This window comes from Zingiber officinale, chromosome 7A (assembly GCF_018446385.1).
Source record: "Zingiber officinale cultivar Zhangliang chromosome 7A, Zo_v1.1, whole genome shotgun sequence".
Lineage (NCBI taxonomy): Eukaryota > Viridiplantae > Streptophyta > Magnoliopsida > Zingiberales > Zingiberaceae > Zingiber > Zingiber officinale.
The window spans coordinates 58,102,193-58,123,221 of NC_055998.1; the positions used below are offsets into that span (position 1 = coordinate 58,102,193).

Consider the following 21,029-nt stretch of genomic DNA (forward strand, 5'->3'; position numbering starts at 1 on the left):
CCGTTTCATGGCCAAATCTGCCGCGACGCTAGCAGACACAATGCTGCCGATTCTGGCCGCGATCCGGCCGGAATCCGGTCGCGATCCCGTCGAAATTCGGTCGCGATCCGGCCGGAATCCGGTCGCGTACGGTTGTGATAGGATTTCGGCCGGATCGCGACCGGATTCCGGCCGAATCGCGGCCAGAATCGGCAGCGTTGCGTCTGCTAGCGTCGCGGCAGATTTGGCCATGAAACGGCCGGATTCCGGCAGCCATCTGGCCGAAATCCGGCCGCAATCCGACTGACGGTGGCCGGGCATCCAGTTGAAGGTCGGCAGTGGCCGTTTGGCGAGGTCGGCGAAGAAGACGAGAAGAGAGATGATGCCGCGTTTTTTTTTTTTTTGACTTTGACGTGGAATGCCAAATCACTTCTACCGTACCAAACCGTAAAAAATGTACCTCAGGAGAACATTTATATATATATATATATTAAGAAATCGAAAACCTAGAAAGATAGAAAAAAATTGCCTTTGATTCTCTGCCCCCATTATATATATTGATTATATATATATATATATATATATATATATATATATATATATATATATATATATATATATATATATATATATTTGTTATCCTGCGCGACGTCACAGTGCACGACTGTGCGCGCCGCGCTGGATAACAACTGTTTTAATTTTTTTATTAATTTTTTAATTTATGAATTAAAAAATAATTGAAAAAAATTAAAAATAAAATATCTTTTTAAGAGTTTATTTCAAGGGTTCAGGCTTCGGTTATAGTGTTAAAGTTATTTTTTTTTTTAGATTTTACCTTTGGGGTTTAGGCTTCCCAATTAAGTTATAGTGTTTGGTTTTTTAAAAAAAAATTAAAATAAAATTAATTTAAGCATTTATTGAGTATTGTAATATGTTAAGGGGATATATTAAGGTATTAAAAATTTATATAAGGAAATGTTAAATTTTTTAATTGATTTTTTAAATTTAAAATATTAAAAAAATCAAAAAAAAAAAAAAAACCGAGCAATCTCTTGCGCGCGCGCACAGTCGCGCACTGTGCGAGCGCGCAGGAGATCACTACTCTATATATATATATATATAGAGAGAGAGAGAAAGAGAGAGAGAATTATTATTCTACAGACTATTTTCTACGGATTGCTATGGACCTTGCCATGTCATTTTCTTTTTAATTTTTTAAATGTAACTTTTTCTCTTTTCCTTCGTTCTCGCTGAAATAATTTGTTCTCACCAAAACTCACCGCACAGCTTCGCCCACCAGCCACTCGCCCCACCGCCCACCTCCTGTCCACCGTCGACGGCCTCTGGCCGCCTGGACCCACCCTAATGCTGTAGCATGGGGGGAAGGTGAACCCTTAGGGGGATCGCGACATGGATTCCAACCGCAATCGCTAATGGATTCCGGCGAGTTAGGCACGGTGGGCGGGCGACAAGGCTGGCATGGTGGGTGGGCGGCACGGTGGGTAGGCGACCGACAGGTGGCGTGCAGCGAGGCTGTCATGGTGGGGGATTGCGGCATGGATTCTGGCCGCAATCGAGCTCGATCGCGTTGGATTCCAGTTGCGATCCGGCTTAATTGCGGCCAGAATCTGATGCGATCATGGCCGGAATCCGATCACTGTCAGACCCTGATCGGTTCACGATCAGATTGCAACCGGAATCTGGTCAAAATCTGGCTCGATCCGACCGCCACACTAGCGACCGCGATCACGGCTGGATTTCAACCGTATTGTCGTCGGGATTCTGGATGCGATCCGACCGGCAGTGGGCGGGTGGGCTGTGGGCGGGTGGCTGACGGCGAGGCTGGCACGATTGCCGCTGGCACGATTGGCACACGAATAGTGGTTTCGGCGAGAGGAAACAAGGGAAAAAAATGCAAATAGAAAATTAAAAAAAAAACTGACATGGCATGTCCACGAAAGCAGTCCGTAGTAAATAATCCGTAGCATAATAATTCTATCTATCTATATATATATATATATATATATATATATATATATATATATATATATATATATATATATATATATATATATATATATATATATATATATATATATATATATATATATATATTTTTTTTCTAATTAGCATATTGAAAAAAAAAACAAAATTGCACCACTCTGATTTTAATTTTTTTAATACATTTTAAATATATTTTTTAATAAAAATCAACGTTTGTGTATTTGATGAAATCCTATATTATTGTGGTCCAACTGTACTTTTAAAAAAAATAATTAATTAGATGACGGATTTATAGCATAAAAGTTTTTCACTAGATATCAACGTCGATTAAGAAACATTTATAATGGGTAATTCAAAAGTCTAATATTCTTTAGTTGCAAATTTTATTTGGAGAAAAAAATCTGTCATAGCTGAGAATTGTGGGTGCCTGGGAGACAACTGAGCGCTCTTACCGTTACACCATAACCATGAGGCCAAAAATGATTAACTGGATTGGATTACGTCAAGCCTGGGATGATCGGCTCGGCTCCCTGAAAGTTTTCCACCGATCATCAGTGTAAATCGGGAAGCAATTACGACTGACGGCTTAGAAGCCAAGTATTCCTTAGTTGCAAGTGTTGGATCAAATTTTACGCTAGAGGGAGGGGGGGGAATAGCGTTTTAAAACCTTTCGAGAAGAGTTAAGCACAGCGGAAAATGAAACAAGGAAAAATAGAGAAGATAGAGACACCAAGCTTTTTACTTTGTTCGGAGCCTGGGTCGACTCCTACTCCAAGGCCCGTGGTCGTTGACCACTTTCGGTGGGCAATCACTATCAATCCGTAAAATGATTACAATTTGAGAGTACAAGTATTAAATGAAGAACAAGTATACCGACAATACAAAGATGAAGAAATTAGATGTCGGATGTCGGAGTAGCAGAGCGCAGTTGAAGACTTCGAAGCAGCGTACAGGAGCACAAGATCTTCTGTTCGAATTATTGTTGAGACTGCTCCCCGAGGCTCCCTTTTATAGGCTCTGCAGCACTGATCCAGAACCTCGAAGTTCGGGATCAACTTTGACCCGAAGCGGATCGATCGACCGATCCTCGTTTCAGTCGACCGATCAGACGATCTTCACCTCATCTGATGCGCTCGCTCCGCTTCGCTCTGGTCAAAGCCTATCCACGGTTCGGTCGACCGATCATCGGTTCGGTCGACCGATCAGCTGCTCTGATCCGGTCCATCCGGCCTGATCCAGCCGACGATTATCCTTGGTTTGGTCGACCGAACCCAAGATCCGGTTGACCGATCCCCTGGCCGAACCCGGTCCGCCTCCTGGAAATCTGATCTGCTGCTTTGGAGGTTCGGTCGACCAATCCAAGTGTTCGGTCGACCGATCCTGGTCAGTTCTAACCTGCACAAAAATGTTAGTCTCCTGCAAAACAGAGTTAAAACAGAATAGATAGAATAGATAAAAAGTAGTAATTGTTGGGACCTTGACGCCCGCTAGAAGGGGGGTGAATAGCGTCTCACCCAAAACTTTACTTCCTATAATGTTAGTGCACAGCGGAATACAAAAACAAACTAACAAATGCGAAAGTTAACCTAAAACAAGAAGGAAGAAGACAACAAACCAAACACAAACCCTAACACAAGGCGTGTACGTGGTTTGGAGATAACTTGCTCCTACTCCACGGCGTGTCCGTAAGGTGGACAATCCCTTAATCCGTCGGTGGATTAGTCCCCGGCAAACTCCGGCTAGCTCAACCTCCTTGTGGGTGGAGAAACCTCACCACAACTTCAACCAAGACCTCTTGGTACACAAAGGTCTCTTGAGCACAAGTAGACTACTAATTAGACTTTAACCAAGTCCAATTTCGTCACCTTGGTCGGCCATCCCAAGCTCCTTCTTATAGAGCTTGGAAGAAATCAGTAAGCTGATTTGCCCATTACCAGTCGACTGGTCCTTGCACCAGTCGACTGGTGCCAGCCCAACGGTTCTCTCAACGGCTCTTTACTAGTCGAGCTACAGTGCACCAGTCGACTGATGAAACCAGCAGTCGACTGCTACAGTAACGCTACAGTAAACCCTACTTCTAGGATTTTACCCCGAGTACATTCGCTCAGCACTCGTTCTCGCCCGACCAACCTAGACCTAGCCTTCTAGCCTCCTCCATTAGCCTTGCGTCCCTCGAATGCCTCCCCATCCTTCACATCTTGCCTTCTGGAGCTTCCATCGGCCTTGTCATTGTTGTTGGGTCTTCCTTTGCCAAGAGGTCGCGCCTCCGGGACTTCATCCATTGCCAAGTTATACTTGGACTTACGTTGCCAAGACCACATGCTTGGACTTACACCGCCAAGACTCATCCTTGGACTTTCCTCCTTTGCCAAGATCACACTTGGACTTACGTTGCCAAGACTACATGCTTGGACTTACACCGCCAAGACTCATCCTTGGACTTTCCTTGTTGTACCTGTATCCTGCACTCACAATGCATATCAAATACAACAATAAACTTAACTTAAACCTTTGCCCAAACATCAAAACCTAGGGTACCTAGATTGCTCCAACAATCTCCCTCTTTTTGATGTTTGGCAACCTGTTTAAGTTAGGGAAACATAAATGCAATACATATGCAAATAAATATGCAAATCAACTCATGTATAAATAATGGAACCTAAATCCCTAAGCTCCCCCTTCACCTAAGCTCTCCCTTGAGCTAGGATTTCCCGCAAAGGTAAGCTTCTCCCCCTTTGCCTAAACAATCGCTCCCCCTTCACCTAAGCTCCCCCTCGAGCTAGGATTTCTTGCAAAGGTGTATCGGTTTCCCACTTAAACCTAAACTTTTCCCCCTTTGCCATACATCAAAAAGAGCTCCAACAATATCCCAATTGTTGAAAACATGTCATCCAAATTAACCTTAAACTTATGTATTTATCCCCCATGGATCTCATATATTTAAACGAGTTGACACGGTCAAGAACAACGTTGAAAAACACTTTTAGGCTGGTATCAGTCGACTGCCCCCTTCGATTTCCACTCACAGAACTTTCTGTGTTCGAAATACACTGTTACCAGTTGACTGGTATCGGCACCAGTCGACTGGTATAAAAAAAAAGCTTACAGAGACATTCTGTGCTCAAAAACATTGTTACCAGTCGATTGGTATTTGTACCAGTCGACTGGCACCATATTTCTGAAAAAATCAGCCTTTTAAGGCCAACTTCATAAATGCACCAGAAATTCCCTAGACCTCCAAAAATTCCCAAATTTTGTGGAGAGATCTATTGTACCTTTGTCTACTTGGGAAAAATACATTACAAAATGTATCTATCACCAATCTCAAGATTGACACAAAATCCAAAATTAGCTAAATGGTTCAATTGAATCTTGACCTAAAGTCCTAGTTTTGACTTCCTCTTAATGTATTTGCCCATACCAACCCACAATGCATCCCTAGCATTGGTTTATATGACATCTATACATCAAAAATTAATTTTCATGCAATATGAACTCAATTCACATTTCAATGCATGAAACACATCCCAATTGTGCCAACTCACTAAGTTAGAGACTTAAGTCCGTCTCCTAACCACTTGGCACATTTGATAACCCATCTACCATGGGTCCCAAAGGCTCTTCCTAACCTTAGGAATCTTAACCTTAGTCGCCTCCCTTTGTGACTCATCCACTATGGCTAGGCCACTTCGGTGCACCTCGGGTGACACTTGGCCTACAAAACTCACCTTCTTAACCTTAGACACATTGTCTTTGGTTAATTTCTTCTTGTCCTTAACCTTGGACATCCCATCCTTGCCATAATTATATGTCACCCTAGCATATTCCTTCTTATTGGCCTTGGATGACTCTCCCTTATCAATGTCATGTGCTACCTTAGCACTTGACCTCCTTTTGGTCTTAGAGGGACCTAATTTGACATTTTTGGGTCTTTGACCATCCAAATACATGTCAAGTCCTTTAGGTCCAATAATGAACCTCTCTAGGACTTTCTCCATTTCCTCAAGCTTTGTCTTCAAGGCTTGATTTTCCAATTCTAGGGTTCTAAACCTAGAATCAACATGTCCATCATGGACATTCCTAGACCTACCCTTTCTAGGCACGTGTCTCCCCTTCTTGGGATTAATGCTTAGGTTTTCACCCACTTTCCTTCACTTAGGCAAAGTGGTTTGGGTCTTATTTGGTCTACCCTTAGTGTATGATTTCTTAGGGTTATCTACCATGTTAACCCTATTTCAATCATTATACCTAAATTCATGATTATGCTTAGGTAAATAATCTACATTATTTCTAACAAGAATATATGAATTGGAGATTGGATTAAACTTCAAAATAGGGATTACATTCCCTTTTACCTTTGAAGCTCCCCCTTGACTTGTGCTCCTATTCTTTTCCCATTTCTTCAAGTGCGCCAATTTCTTGAGCTCTCCTCTCCTTGGGCATTTTGTGTGGTAGTGACTCCACTCACCACATGTAAAGCACCTAATGTGCTTCTTCTCATTCTTCTTCCTACAACTCACATTAGTTTCTAAATTAACTTTAGTGAGTTTAGGGTTTACCTCCTTTACCTTCTTGAGCGAAGGACACCTACTCTTGTAGTGCCCCATCTTACCACACTCAAACCATTTGACGTGATCCTTTGTGCTCTTCTTGGTAGTTGAGGTGGAGGGTTGAGCTTCCAAGATCACCTTTTCTTTGGATTGCTCTTTTTCCTCTTCACTTGAAGATGTGGACGGTTCCACTTCTTCCTCCCTTGAAGATGTGGATGATACCTCCTCATCTTCCTTCTCCTCCTCGGATGTTGAGCTCGTGTCAACATTCGATTGATCCTTCTCTTCTTGGACCAATGAGTCATTCTCCTTGGGTTCCTCCTCTTCTTGGATTTGTGTAGGACTCTCATGAAGCGCAATTACCTTTTTCCAAAGGTCACTTGCATTCCCGTATTCACCTACATTCAATATCGCATTAGGAGGTAATAAATTAATTAAAATTCTAGTTACCTCCTTGTCCGTCTCCGATTGCTCCCTTTGCTCATCGGTCCAATATCGACGTCGGAGACGCTTTCCCTTCTTGTCTGTTGGAGCTTTAAACGGTTCCACTAACGCAATCCATTGGTTCTAATTCATTTGGAACCACATCTCCATGCGCTTCCTCCAATAGTCGAAGTCCTCGCGCTCGTATGGAGGTGGGATTCGGATGTCCCATCCGAGAGGTCCCTCCGACTCCATCTTCTTCCTCTAGCCGCTCTCTTGGCGATTAGTCTAACAAGAGCTCACCTAGCTCTGATACCACTTGTTGGGACCTTGACGCCCGCTAGAGGGGGGGTGAATAACGTCTCACCCAAAACTTTACTTCCTATAATGTTAGTGCACAGCGGAATACAAAAACAAACTAACAAATGTGGAAGTTAACCTAAAACAAGAAGGAAGAAGACAACAAACCAAACACAAACCCTAACATAAGGCGTGTACGTGGTTCGGAGATAACATGCTCCTACTCCACGACGTGTCGGTAAGGTGGACGATCCCTCAATCCGTCGGTGGATTAGTCCCCGGCAAACTCCGGCTAACTCAACCTCCTTGTGGGTGGAGAAACCTCACCACAACTTCAACCAAGACCTCTTGGCACACAAAGATCTCTTGAGCACAAGTAGACTACTAATTAGACTTTAACCAAGTCCAATTTCGTCACCTTGGCCGGCCATCCCAAGCTCCTTCTTATAGAGCTTGGAAGATATCAGTAAGCTGATTTGCCCGTTACCTGTCGACTGGTCCTTGCACCAGTCGACTGGTGCCAACCCAACGACTCTTTACTAGTCGAGCTACAATGCACCAGTCGACTGCTACAGTACGCTACAGTACTGCTACAGTAAACTCTACTTCTAGGATTTTACCCCGAGTACATTCTCTCAGCACTCATTCTCGCCCGACCAACCTAGACCTAGCCTTCTAGCCTCCTCCATCAGCCTTGCGTCCCTCGGATGCCTCCCCATCCTTCACATCTTGCCTTCTGGAGCTTCCATCGGCCTTGTCATTGTTGTCGGGTCTTCCTTTGCCAAGAGGTCGCGCCTCCGGGACTTCATCCATTGCCAAGTTACACTTGGACTTACGTTGCCAAGACCACATGCTTGGACTTACACCGCCAAGACTCATCCTTGGACTTTCCTCCTTTGCCAAGATCACACTTGGACTTACGTTACCAAGACTACATGCTTGGACTTACATCGCCAAGACTCATCCTTGGACTTTCCTTGTTGTACCTGTATCCTGCACACTCACAATGCATATCAAATACAACAATAAACCTAACTTAAACCTTTGCCCAAACATCAAAACCTAGGGTACCTAGATTGCTCCAACAGTAATTAGATTCCGTCTTACCGAGACTAGAATCTAGTCAAGATCTCGACTTAGAGTACCAAAATGGCTCTAAGTCGAATCGGCGCCTAAGTTCCTTTCCTGGGAACGCGTCCTCACAGTCACTCCAGTGACTTACCTCACTTACCTGCCAGACGTCCGGTCAGCCCTTCGACCCGTCTGGACTTCGTGCCAAATGTCCAGTCAGCCAGTCGACCCATTTGGACTTCGTGCCAGCTATCCGGTCAGCCCGTCGACCTAGTTGGGCTTCGTGCCAGACATCCGGTTAGCCCGTCGACCTGTCTAGACTTCTCCTGCACACTCGATCAGAGTGTTAGATCAACAACAAAACTAACTTAACCTAATTTGTCATTCATCAAAACCTTAGTTAGACCGTTAATGCTAATCGCACCAACAATCTCCCCCTTTTTAATGGAATGACAACCTGGTTAAGTTAGTGAAAAACGATATGTAAGTAAAAACAATTAATTTTGGTTTAAGTTAGCTTTTTGAGTTTAAGTTTTTGATGTTCAACTAACTTAACCACCTAACCCTCCCCTTTGACATTCATCAAACATAAACCTTGATCAAATAGTCATAAATACTTTAAAACTAATAAGAAAGATAACTTAGACTCGGGGGAGTTAAATAATTAAAAATTTGCTTTAAATAGTATATGTGATCCTTTTCAAAATAGCTAAGTTATAAGAAGGATAACTTAGAGAGATTAATTTTTTAATAACTTTTTCAAAATAGCTAAGGTTTGAAAAATAACTAAGTTAGAAAAATAAGTTTTACAAAATTAACCTAACTTTAAAAAATAAGTTTGCAAGCTGAAAATACTTTGAAAAGATTCAATTTTTAAATCTAAGTATCAATAAAAACAAAAATAAGTCAAATTAGATTTAAAGGCTAAGTTTTGAAACACAATAGCTAAGTTTTGTGAAAAATAGCTAATTTGGTAAAATAGTCGAGTTTTGAAAAATAGCTAATTTATAAAGATAACATTGGAAAGTATAATTTCTCAACCTTAAGAGTTAATTTCTAAATAGCAGTTTTACAAAATTAACTTAATTTTCCAAAATCCAGTTTGTAGACTGGAAAAAACAGGAAAAATCTAATTCTGAGAAAAATATTTTTTTCAAAGATAACTTAGAGAGGAATTTTCAAAATCATAGCTTGCAAACTTAAAACATTCAGTTTTCTCACTTAAAGAATTTTATTTTTTAACCTCAGAAAAAAAATTTTAAATTTTCAAGACTAAGTAAAAGCTGTTTTCCAAAAACTAAGTATATATATTTTTTTAAAAAAAATAGAGTAGAGTTCAACTTTCAAATTAAATTTTAAAATGCAAGTAAATTCTGATTTTCAAAACCAAGAAAAAGAATGCTATTTGCAAAATTAAGTTTGTAAAATCTAGTTTACATAACTTAGTTTGTAGAATTTAATTTTCGATTTTAATTTTGAAAAAAAAACTAAGTAAACACATTTAAAATTTAAAAAACAACTTAGTTTTTAAAAGAAACATACTTAGAATAAAAAAATGTTTTTCAAATACTTATTTTAAAATAATTAAGTCCTCCACAATTATTTAAAATAAAGATTTTGAAAATATTTTCTAAAAATAAGATTTTTGAAGTAATTTTTTTTTTAAAATAAATTGAGGTAGAATTTTCTAAAAAGATTTTAAAGAGAAATTTGAAAAACACTTAAGGAGATAATATTTTAAGTAAAAAATAAATCTCCCCCTGAATTTTATACTCTTTTAATTTATTAATCTCCCTTAATTTATTACTCTTTCTTATTTTATTACTCTCCCTTAATATAATGCTACGGTTTGAGTGTGTTAAATTTCAAAGCCCTAACACATTTTTCTAATCTAGTAACACTTATATTATTTATATAATTATCTCTGTATCCTTGGTATAATTGTTTATTTGAGTTTGATTAATCAATAATTAATTTTAGATTCAGCCGTTTAAACTTTAGTTTAAGGTTAAATAAGATAAGATTTTATTAATTCGTTAACCATTATTGATTAATTTTTACTTGATTTAATAATTTAATACTTAATAAAATAATCTAAATTTCATATTAATTGTCTTAATATCCATGGATTGAAACTAATAGTTATAATTTATAATTTGTTTTTCATTTACTTAATCTTTAAGTTTTGATTAAGTAACTTAAGTTATACTTAATTAGGATTAGGTAAGTAACTTAAGTTAATTTAAGTTTAAAGTTTAAGTTTTGATTTACTTAAGTGTCTTAGAGTTACAATGACCTTTAAAGTCTTTTAAAATGATTTTTAAAAGAGTTTTTTAAATGTTTTTAAAAGTTATTAAAATAATTTTTAAAAGAATTTTTAAAAAGATTTTTAAAAGAATTTTTAAAATGTTTTTTAAAAGTTTTTAAAATAATTTTTTTTAAAGAATTTTTAAAATGATATTTAAAAGTTTTTTTTAAAATAATTTTTAAAAGAATTTTTTAAAATGATTTTTAAAAGTTTTATAAAATAATTTTTTAAAGAATTTTTAAAATGATTTTTAAACGTTTTTAAAAATAATTTTTTAAAGAATTTTTAAAATGATTTTTAAAAGTTTTTAACATAATTTTTAAAAGAGTTTTAAAAAAGTTTTTAAAATATTTTTTAAAGAGTTTTTAAAATAATTTTTTAAAAGAGTTTTTAAAATAATTTTTAAAAGAGTTTTTTAAAGAATTTTAAAATAATTTTTAAAATGATTTTTAAAGGATTTTTAAAAGAATTTTTAAAATAATTTTAATAATGATTTTTAAAGAAGTTTTAAAATAGTTTTTAAAATGATTTTTTAAAATAATTTTTAAATAATTTTTTAAGAATTTTTAAAATGTTTTTTAAATAATTTTTAAAATGATTTTTAAAATGATTTTTGTATAAATTATTTTTTAAAGAATTTTTTGAAAATGATTTTTAAATAATTTTTAATATGATTTTTAAATAATATTTAAAATAATTTTTAAAGAATTTTTAAAATTATTTTAAAATAATTTTTTAAGATAATTTTTAAAGAATTTTTTAAAATGATTTTAAAATAATTTTTAAAGAATTTTTTAAAATTATTTTTAAATAATTTTTAATGAATTTTAAATTGATTTTTAAATAATTTTTAAAATATTTTTTATAGAATTTTTAAAATGATTTTAAAATGTTTTTTTTAAATAATTTTTTAAAGAATTTTTAAAATATTTTTAAAATAATTTTAAAAATAATTTTTAAAGAATTTTTTAAAATGATTTTTAAATAATTTTTGAAGAATTTTTTTATATGATTTTAAAAATAATTTTTAATGAATTTTTAAATGATTTTTAAAATATTTTTTAATGAATTTTTAAAAATAATTTTTAAATAAATTTTTAAGATATTTTTTAAGTTAAAGTTAATTTTAAAAATATTTTTTACGTTTAAAGTTATTTTTAATTGTAATTAATTTTAATTTTAATTTGAAATTAAATTTTAGTTTTAAATTTAATTTTAAAATTTAATCCTTAGTCATCTCACACAATTTAAATTTTCAATCAGGGAATCCTATAATTTTATGAGATGAATTATGTTTAATTTTAGGGTTTAGTTTAACTTTGTGTTAGATTCAGGTTTAACTTTGGATGTTTGTTGTAACAAACAGACATTCTCTAGATAAACTTCTGGGCTATGGTTAGTCACCTGGATATAATTAGAGTAACCATGCCTTTGAAGTTTTTCAAATAGTCTTATCCACTGAACTTAATACAAAACCTTGGTCTAACTAGTTAGGATCCGTAAGGGGTAGCTTCGGCTAGTTCCACTTAGGCAAATGCACCAGGTCGAAGTCATATCTTCTTAGACATGCATAGACTAAGTTTCCCTAACGTACTATCATCCAAAACTTCACCAGTACCGTAAGTCAAGTTAAACTTTTGTCCCTTTTTATTTTAGTCCTAATTACCCTGCCGGGTAGGTTGGTTTCGGTTACCCTACCGGGTAAATTATTTGGAGGTGCCAGCTATTCTGGAGACTCCCTTGAATTATTGACCTTTAATTTAATTTTTAGTTCTAAGTTTATGTCTATTTCTTTTATAGTATAATTAACTTGGTGATAATCTAATTTTTGATGAATTTTAAAATATTTATATTTTAAATTTTTGGTTTAGGTTTGTATTTTGGTTTACCCAATGACACCATAGCCCACAAAGGTTGAGCCTTTGGGGACGAAGAAGCTGACGACGCCATTGGGGACGAAGAACATAAGAAAGACCACAACACACCAGCAGACAATCTTCGCCATCCAACTACCATGGTGCAGACGATCGCGCGGATCCTTCTGATTCTTTATACCGATCATAAGAACAGCTAGAATCGTGAAAAACAGGAAATTCCCCAAGCTGACATGAAGCACGGCGCTGGTCTCAAACCATTCCCTATTGGGCATCTTCTGGAAGTGATTAATCCCTACAAAACCATCCAAGGGTCAATTAGATCCAATCTGGTAACGATAAAATTTTGAACGATCAACCAAAATTGTAGCTTAATACGTAGAATTCGTCTTGCGAATTGGTAAAAATGAAGAGAAGGTAAAAATTTATACACGGGAGGGACTCCATGAGAGGAGCGGCCACCTCGCGTAGGATCCACGAGATGACGAGGGACAAGGCGAAGAGGCCGCAGTAGGCGATGCGAGCGGAGCGGCGGCTGATGCTGCCGGCAACCGAGCGGCATGCCTCGCAAGCGCAGGACGCACAACAAGAGGCGAGGCACGAAGCTGCCCACATAACTTCGTCGTCGATTTCACCCTCTTCTTCTTCGAATCTACAGGGAAGAAGCCCGAACCGGAAACCCTAGAGCACCGAAACGGTGAGCGGAAGCTTGTCTCTTTCCCTTCCTCTTGTAATCGAGTAATCGATAGGAAGTCCCCAGGGCGTAGCACAGATGGGGAGTGCATGGTTCTGTGGCTGAAAGGTCCAGGGGTCGATCCCCGGGATGTCACTGCCTGGGGTTAACGTCTCCGCTATGCACTTTCCACCTGTGTACCTACATTTACCTCCCTCCATATCCGTGGGACCGGCTCTAGGGGGGCCGCTGATGTGGCGGTTCCACATTTTTGAGTAATCGATAGGAATAACTTTTTCGAATCAGCCCTCCTATGTTTAGTTTTCTAAATTGTCAAATATTAGAGTCGGTCAAGCATTCAAAAGTATAGGACTTTTTGTTATCTAATTAATTTCATTGGTAAACCGTCTTAATTTTACGGGCACGCGCGGAAAGCACACTCTCATTTATTTTTTTAAGTCAAAAGTATATAATTACTCCATTATTCTCTAAGATATATCAATATTATAGATACGATTTTATAATTACTATACATACACTAAAAAAATAGTTTTTTAGGAACGATGATGTGTGACGAATATTTTTTCATCATAAATTTTTTAACAAATTTTCCAAAAAATAATAAATTATTGGAAATTAGTAATGAATTTAGCAACGAAAATTACTCGTCGCAGATTCTCAACAAAAATTAATTGATCACTAATTTTGTTGCAATTTAGCGAAAAAATATTTATTGCAAATTCTGTGACGAATAAAACTTTTGTCACAATCTTTGCGACAAAAATATTTTTCGTTGGGATTTTCCAACGAATCCATAACTTGTCGCAAAATTTACGATGAATATTAAATTTGTTGCACAGAGTCTTTTCACTGATTTTAATTAAATATTTGCAGCGAACTTGAAGATTCGTTGCAAATTTGCAATGAACTTATAAATTCATTGTAAAAGTTATTTTTTAAAAAAAAAAAATTACGCAAAGGTGAGTGACTAAAGGAATTTTTAAACCTGGAATGTATTTTTCGGATACACCGGTGTTTGAAAAATAGCTAAGAAAAATATATTGGATTAAAAAATTATTTGAGGACACTTATATAATCAGGAGAAATAGAGAAACACATAGGAACTAATTTCATCTCATTCTGAGGTCTCTAGATCTATCAATTGAATTTTGAAATATTTGTAAACTTTCCCACGAATATGAAGATTCGTTGGAAATTTGCAACGAATTCTCAAATTCGTTGCAAATGTTTCCAACGAATGAGGATTCGTTGGAAATTTGCAACGAATTTTGAAATTCGTTACAAATGTTTATTTTATATCTGAAGATAATTGATGGACCTAGAGAGTTCGGAATGAGAGGAAACTAGTTCCTATGGTTTTGTCTTGTTCTCCTAATTCTATAATATGGTAAAAAAAATTGACCTAGTATAATATTTTTCACATCTTGGTCAAATAGACAAATTTGAATTGTCAGTTGAAGATGTTAGAGATTTAATGTAAATTTCGGTAGTTGAACTTGTTAGATTTATAAATTAATGTTTTTGGACACATCGGTGTTTGAAAAATCGCTAAGAAAAAATATATTGGGTGAAAAAATTATTTGAGGACACTTATATAATCATGAGAAATAGAGGAGCACATAGGAACTGGTTTCATCTAATTTCAAGCTCTCTAGATCTATCAACCGAGTTTTAAAATATTTGCAAACTTTCCAACAAATCTGAGTCTATTCCCGACTACTATAGACAGACCAACACCAAGGCACGAGTGCATTCAGATCTCCGTTTAAGTATTGAGTAACATTTTGTTTACAGTTAATTATTGTATAAAGAAAAGTGTAGGTGTTGTTACACTTTTTTCTTTGATTTGTGTATTCAATTATGACTTGATAGTGAATTATCTGTCGCTAGGTTCAAAGGCCAGGAGTAGGAGTCGCCAAAGACTCCGAATCAAGTAAAAAATCGTCTGTGTTCTATTCTTTTTACTTAGTTTGTTTTTCCATTGCACACTCGTTTTAAAAAATAGAAAAGAAAGTTTTAAAATATACGTGATTCACCCCCCTCCCTTTCTCCTCTCACGTGCAATCAATCCTATAGTTTATTCACATCTGAATTCTTTTCGAGAATGAGTGATTTTCATAGTGAAGTGTGTATGGATCCTTAGATTAGTCACCCCAAGGAGGTGGATGTTGGTTGCTACTCGGAAAACCTAATGGTTCCACTGTACAAAAATTTTGTACATGATCTGAACCTTTCCTAGCTACCGTGTGTTCTTTTAAATTAAACTTGGATCGCCTGTGGAACTTAATGTAGGATCGAAAAGAATTTAGATATCTCCACAATAGCATGATATTGTCCACTTTGGGCCTAAGCCCTCATGGTTTTGCTCTTAGGCTCTACCGATATCTTTTTCTCTTATAAACCCATGATCTTTCCCATGTGTTTTCAATATGGGACTATGTTTGCAACCTTGCAACCCCAACAATCCCCTCTCAAACAAAGGACCATAGGCTTCCCACGTCCGATCCTCGACCCACCAGGTCTTCCTGCCCCTCGGTTCACCCGACCTACTAGGACTTAATTGCCTAGTTGCGATTGCCTAGTCGCAACTAGGACTTCCTGCCTGGTGTCTGGTCCTCTTGATCCGAACATAGGAGCCCCGGGCCACTTTCTTTGTTCAAGGTCAATATTGTACCCACATGGCTCAATCGGACCATAGCTCTTGTGCACAGTCGGCGGTTAAGCCTTCTAGCATTCCGGGCTCTGATACCAATTGTATGATCGAAAAGAATTTAGATATCTCCACAATAGCATGATATTGTCCACTTTGGGCCTAAGCCCTTATGGTTTTGCTCTTGGGCTCTACCCAAAAGTCTCATACTAATGGAGATATCTTTTTCTCTTATAAACCCATGATCTTTCCCATGTGTTTTCAATATGGGACTATGTTTGCAACCTTGCAACCCCAACACTTAACACGTTTGATTCCAAGTTTAACTTATATGTTCTTAAAGTATAGACTTGGATCTCCTGCGGAACTTAACACGTTCGATCCAAATCACCTAGGTTATAAATTCAATTAAATATTAATTTCTAAAATTGACTTCCAGTACTGCATGGCGAGACACATGACCTTCTTGGATATGGGAGCAACCACTACCGACTAGACAAAGCCTTTTAAGGAAAGCTAATATTTAATTTCCTTATATAACTTTAGGTTAACCAAAAGGAACAATCGAAACACAAGGATCGAAAAAGAAAAAGAACACAACATCGAGAACAAATTCGAAAAACTAGAATCGCATGCCTCTTGTATTTGGTATTTATACAAAGGAAAAATAACTAGCATGATGCGGAAATTAAATACTAGTTATATCTCTTCCTTGTATACTAATAACCTCGAGATCTTCTGTCGTATCCCTCGCCTCGCCTTGGACGTCGTGTGGGCGATGATCCTCCAAGATGAACTCCACCCGAAGAACTTCTCCTCCTTCTCTAAGTTTCGGCCACCACCACAAAAGAACCAAAAGAGAGCAAAGGGAGAAGAGAGGGAGAGGGGCCGACCACCTTGAGGTCTCCAACAACACAATATGAATTGTTATCACATAAGGTCTCCCCTCCCCTTCTTTTATATTACTTGCCCAAAGCAAATAAGGAAAGACTTTCACAAGAAATTAAATCTATTCTTAAGTTTTTCTTTTTCTCTTTTAATTTTTTCTTTTCCTTTCTCTTGATTGATTCAATCATCAATCAACAAATTGTTGCTTGGCTTGATTGAATATTGATTGGTCGGCCCCTTGCTTGGGCACCAAGCAAGGGTGGCCGACCACACTAGAGGAAGGAAATAAAATTTTAAATAAAATTTTATAGAAGAAGAAATTCTCTTATAAAATTTTATAAGCTCTCTTTCCTATTGTGGATGTTAAAAAAGGAAAGTTTTAAAAAATTTAAAACCAAGTTTTAAAATTTAAAACATCTCTAATAAAATTTCCTTTTTAAACATTGCTACATAAAAGAAAGTTTTATAAATTTTGCAACTCTCTTTTAAAACTATAAAAGTTATAAAAGAAAAGTTTTATAAAATTTATAACTTTCTTTTAAAACATATGACCTAATTCAAATAAGAAAAGTTTTGTAAATTTTAAAAACTCTCTTTTACAAATTGTAAATATCTGAGAAGATTTTAAAATTCAAAACAACCCTCCCAATTTAAATATTGTGGCCGACCCCCTTGCACAAAGCAAGGGCCGACCACATTAAGGAGTATTATGGCCGGCCCTTGGCTTGGTCACCAAGCCTTGGGTCGGCCCCTTCTTGGACACTAAGATGGGCTCTTAATGGATGAACTTGAGGCTTTAATGAGGTTACGACAGAGACCTAGAGGAGAAATTGGTTTTTGTCTCCCAACGAGCTTGAGTATCCCGTGTTCACCCCGAACACACAACTCAAGTTCATCAATAATAATTCATTCCACTAAAGAGTTATTATTGCACTACCGCACCAATCCCATATTACATTTTGGGCTCCTTCTTATCATGAGTGTGTTAGTCTCCCTGTGTTTAAGATATCGGATGTCCATTAACTAAATGAGTTACTGACAACTCACTTAATTAATATCTAGTTCCAAGAATAGTACCACTCAACCTTATTGTCATGCCGGACTAAAATCCACCTGCAGGGTTTAACATGACAATCCTTATGAGCTCCTCTTAGGGACATTCTCAACCTAAATAACTAGGACACAGTTTCCTTCTATAATCAACAACACACACTATAAGTAATATCATTTCCCAACTTATCGGGCTTATTGATTTATCGAGCTAAATCTCACCCTTTGATAAGTTAAAGAAATAAATACTAAATATATGTGCTCGTTATTATATTAGGATTAAGAGCACACACTTCCATAATTACTAAGGTCTCATTCTTTTATAGAGTCAGTATAAAAAGAACTTACCTTAATGGTCCTACTCAATACACTCTAAGTGTACTAGTGTAATTATATAGTCAAGATAAACTAAAATCTAATTACACTACAACTGTTCTGATGGTTTGTTCCTTTCCATCTAAGTCATGAGCTACTGTTTATAATTTATAAGGAACTGATAACACTATCTTCTGTGTGTGACACCACACACTATGTTATCTACAATATAAATTAAATGAACAACTGTATTTAACAAATAAACACAGAAATTTGACCAATGTAATTCTTTATTCAAAAATAAATGTTTACAAAAGATAGACTTTTAGTATACACTATAACAGTGGATACTAAGTAAATTCAGACATTAGCATTGCTTCGAGTTATTCCTCTGTAACAAATTAATAAAATAAAGTGATTGGACTTACTCATCCCCAACTCCTAGAATGTACTAACAATCAGCATTAAAGTGGTGATGCTTTGGTCAAAATAATACTAAGGTGGTGATACTTTGATCGAAGATGATGATATTTTGAAAAAATCAACACCAAGATGGTCATGCTTTAAAGAAATCAATAACAACTAACGTGGTGATGTGTTGACGAAATCAACATCGAGATTATGATATTTGGATAAAATCAGTACCATGATATTTTATTAAAATAATTAACAAGGTGATGATGCTTTAATCAAAGCAGCACCAAGATGGTGATGCTTTTCACCAAAATAGTATTAAACTGCTTTTTATTTTTTTTATTTTAGTTTCGTTTTTTTTGTAATTAAATATTTAAAAAAATAATAAATTTAATTTTTTATTTTTATTAATGTTCTTTTAATTTTTATAATTTTTATTAACCTTATTTTATATTTTTTTAAAAAAATATGAATACATTTAACAGATCATTTTTTTTGTTTGGTTCGATTTAAATAAAAAATAATTACTTTCACTTAGAGCTGAAAGGTATATTTAGAAAATAAGTGATTTTTTTTGGTAAAAATCAAAATATGATGTAACTTTTGTGAAATTTGGAAAATTGAGTGTGCCTTTGATAAACAATTATTTTTCATGCTTACTTGTAGTGTGTTCTTGCCCAACAATAGTCTAATTTTAAGGTTGTCGATCGAAGTATGTTGCTGCTGCTTAACTTATATAATATACACATCCAATGACGTGGATCACCAATGGAGAAACAATACATGCCCCTCGTTCGCAAGAAATCTTTCATGATTTGACTTTGGAGCTTATTTCCACGAGAAAAGAGGAGATAATTCACTAGTGTAACCGTAAAGTAATTAAGAGAGAACAAAGTCTAACGGGTTGATGGGCCGCTCGCTACGAACACTTTTTATTTTAATTTTAATTACCGATAGAAAATTTAGTGGAATGTCACTTTTACAATTAATCAGTATAAATTAAACACCTAATGTCAAATAAAAGAAAGACAGAATAAACAGAGCTTATGTTTGAGATGTTTATTATGAGAGGGAGTACTTAATGAGTTTACTATGCGAGAAAAAATATAAAACATATAAAGACATTATTTACCTCTTCCAAAATGGCTTCAAATGGCTAATTCAAGTGAAGATAGCCCTAAACAAGTCCTAACGGTGCTTGAACTTGCTTCTGCGAAGAGACTTTAATTAAAATATAAGTAGAATTATCTCTCTAGTGTCTATTGAAATTGATTGAAAATCAAAGCATTACTCTTGCTCCTTTCGATGTAATGCTGCTAATGACACCCTTCATCTTGTAAGTCTCTTGTGGGTTTTAATGTTTCTAAATCATGTAAGCATGTAGTTTGATGGGTTTGATAAATGGTTAATTGTAGGGGTTGACTTGCTTGACTCAAGTTAAGACGATGGACTCGTTAGATTGACCTCAAAAGATATCACAGAAGCTTAAGAGACTCTAGAGCTTGAATGTAATTGATCTAGGCAACAGATTTAATTACTTAAGAGGGCTCATTGTAAAAATCGTCTCACACTTGCCATTGACGCTGCGTCAAGTTCTAAGTAGTAGGTAGTATGGAAGAACTATCTATGAATGGATTAAGATGATAAGATTCGACTTGACTATCTGTGTATGTTGGTCAACCAAACATTTTATATATGTGAGCAAAATTTTCAAATTTGATGCTTTTAAGGGCATCATTCATTGTTAATTGACTAGCAGCCATCGTTTGGTCAACAAAACTCTTTGATTTCGTGGATAACAACTAGAATTATCATTAGTGATGGTTATCCATTATCCAATGCTACTATTGATTTTTGGTCGGCAACCTCTAAGATTGTTTTTACCAAAAAAAATAAATAATAATAATTGAAATAGAAAAAGGAGTCAAATGCTATTTGTGAATTGTGATGAGCACATGAACAAGATATTAAAATGGACACGCAGACATAGATAGACCTATAAGAAATAAAAACATTAGAAAATAAATTGATAAACAACCTTGAATAATACATTTAAAATGATAGGATAATGCACTAGTTAAATTATATAAAAGTATGATAAATATACACATTACTCAAAAAAAAAAAAAAGAAGGAAACTTAATTAACAATGATAGAATATAATAAAATTTATTTAAATGTAGATAATATAATAAAAAAAGTTTAGTGGCATAAGCGATGCTATATAACCAACCCTACTTAAGGAAATAAAAACATAAGTGATTGGTTTACATCACGCGAATATTTAACCCATGTCATATTTCCGAGTCCATGACCTGGCAGTGGTCTCGTACTTGACTCGATCAGTCTTGTAAACTCGAGCGATCTCAAGAACCAAAGGATCATCAGGGTTGGGATCAGTGAGGAGTGAGCACAACGACAACAACACCTAAAATTTGAATTCAGATTGCCAGTTAGGTTCTCTTTGGTAGCATCAAGGAAATATAGTCCAATAATCTTCTATGAATTT

The 21,029-nt window shown here is 35.8% G+C and overlaps 1 protein-coding gene across 1 annotated transcript; it reads right to left on the reverse strand.

Annotated features, from left to right (window-relative positions):
• Positions 1-12,520: 12,520 nt before the first annotated feature.
• Positions 12,521-13,193, reverse strand: LOC121999394 (probable serine incorporator). The gene is made up of 2 exons (XM_042554081.1): positions 12,941-13,193; positions 12,521-12,804 (listed from the first exon to the last, which is right to left on the reverse strand). Exons 1-2 carry the CDS (start codon positions 13,122-13,124, stop codon positions 12,521-12,523), a joined length of 468 nt encoding a protein of 155 aa, XP_042410015.1. The 5' UTR covers positions 13,125-13,193.
• Between the last annotated feature and the right edge of the window lie 7,836 nt (positions 13,194-21,029).

What these genes read in the sequence shown, in the direction of transcription:
- LOC121999394 (XM_042554081.1), bottom strand. Translation starts at nt 13,124, where the DNA reads ATGTGGGCAGCTTCGTGCCTCGCCTCTTGTTGTGCGTCCTGCGCTTGC. An exon ending in TCTCATGGAGTCCCTCCCGT is followed by an intron (nt 12,805 to 12,940) that starts GTATAAATTTTT and finishes ATGGTTTTGTAG; the next exon opens with GGATTAATCACTTCCAGAAG.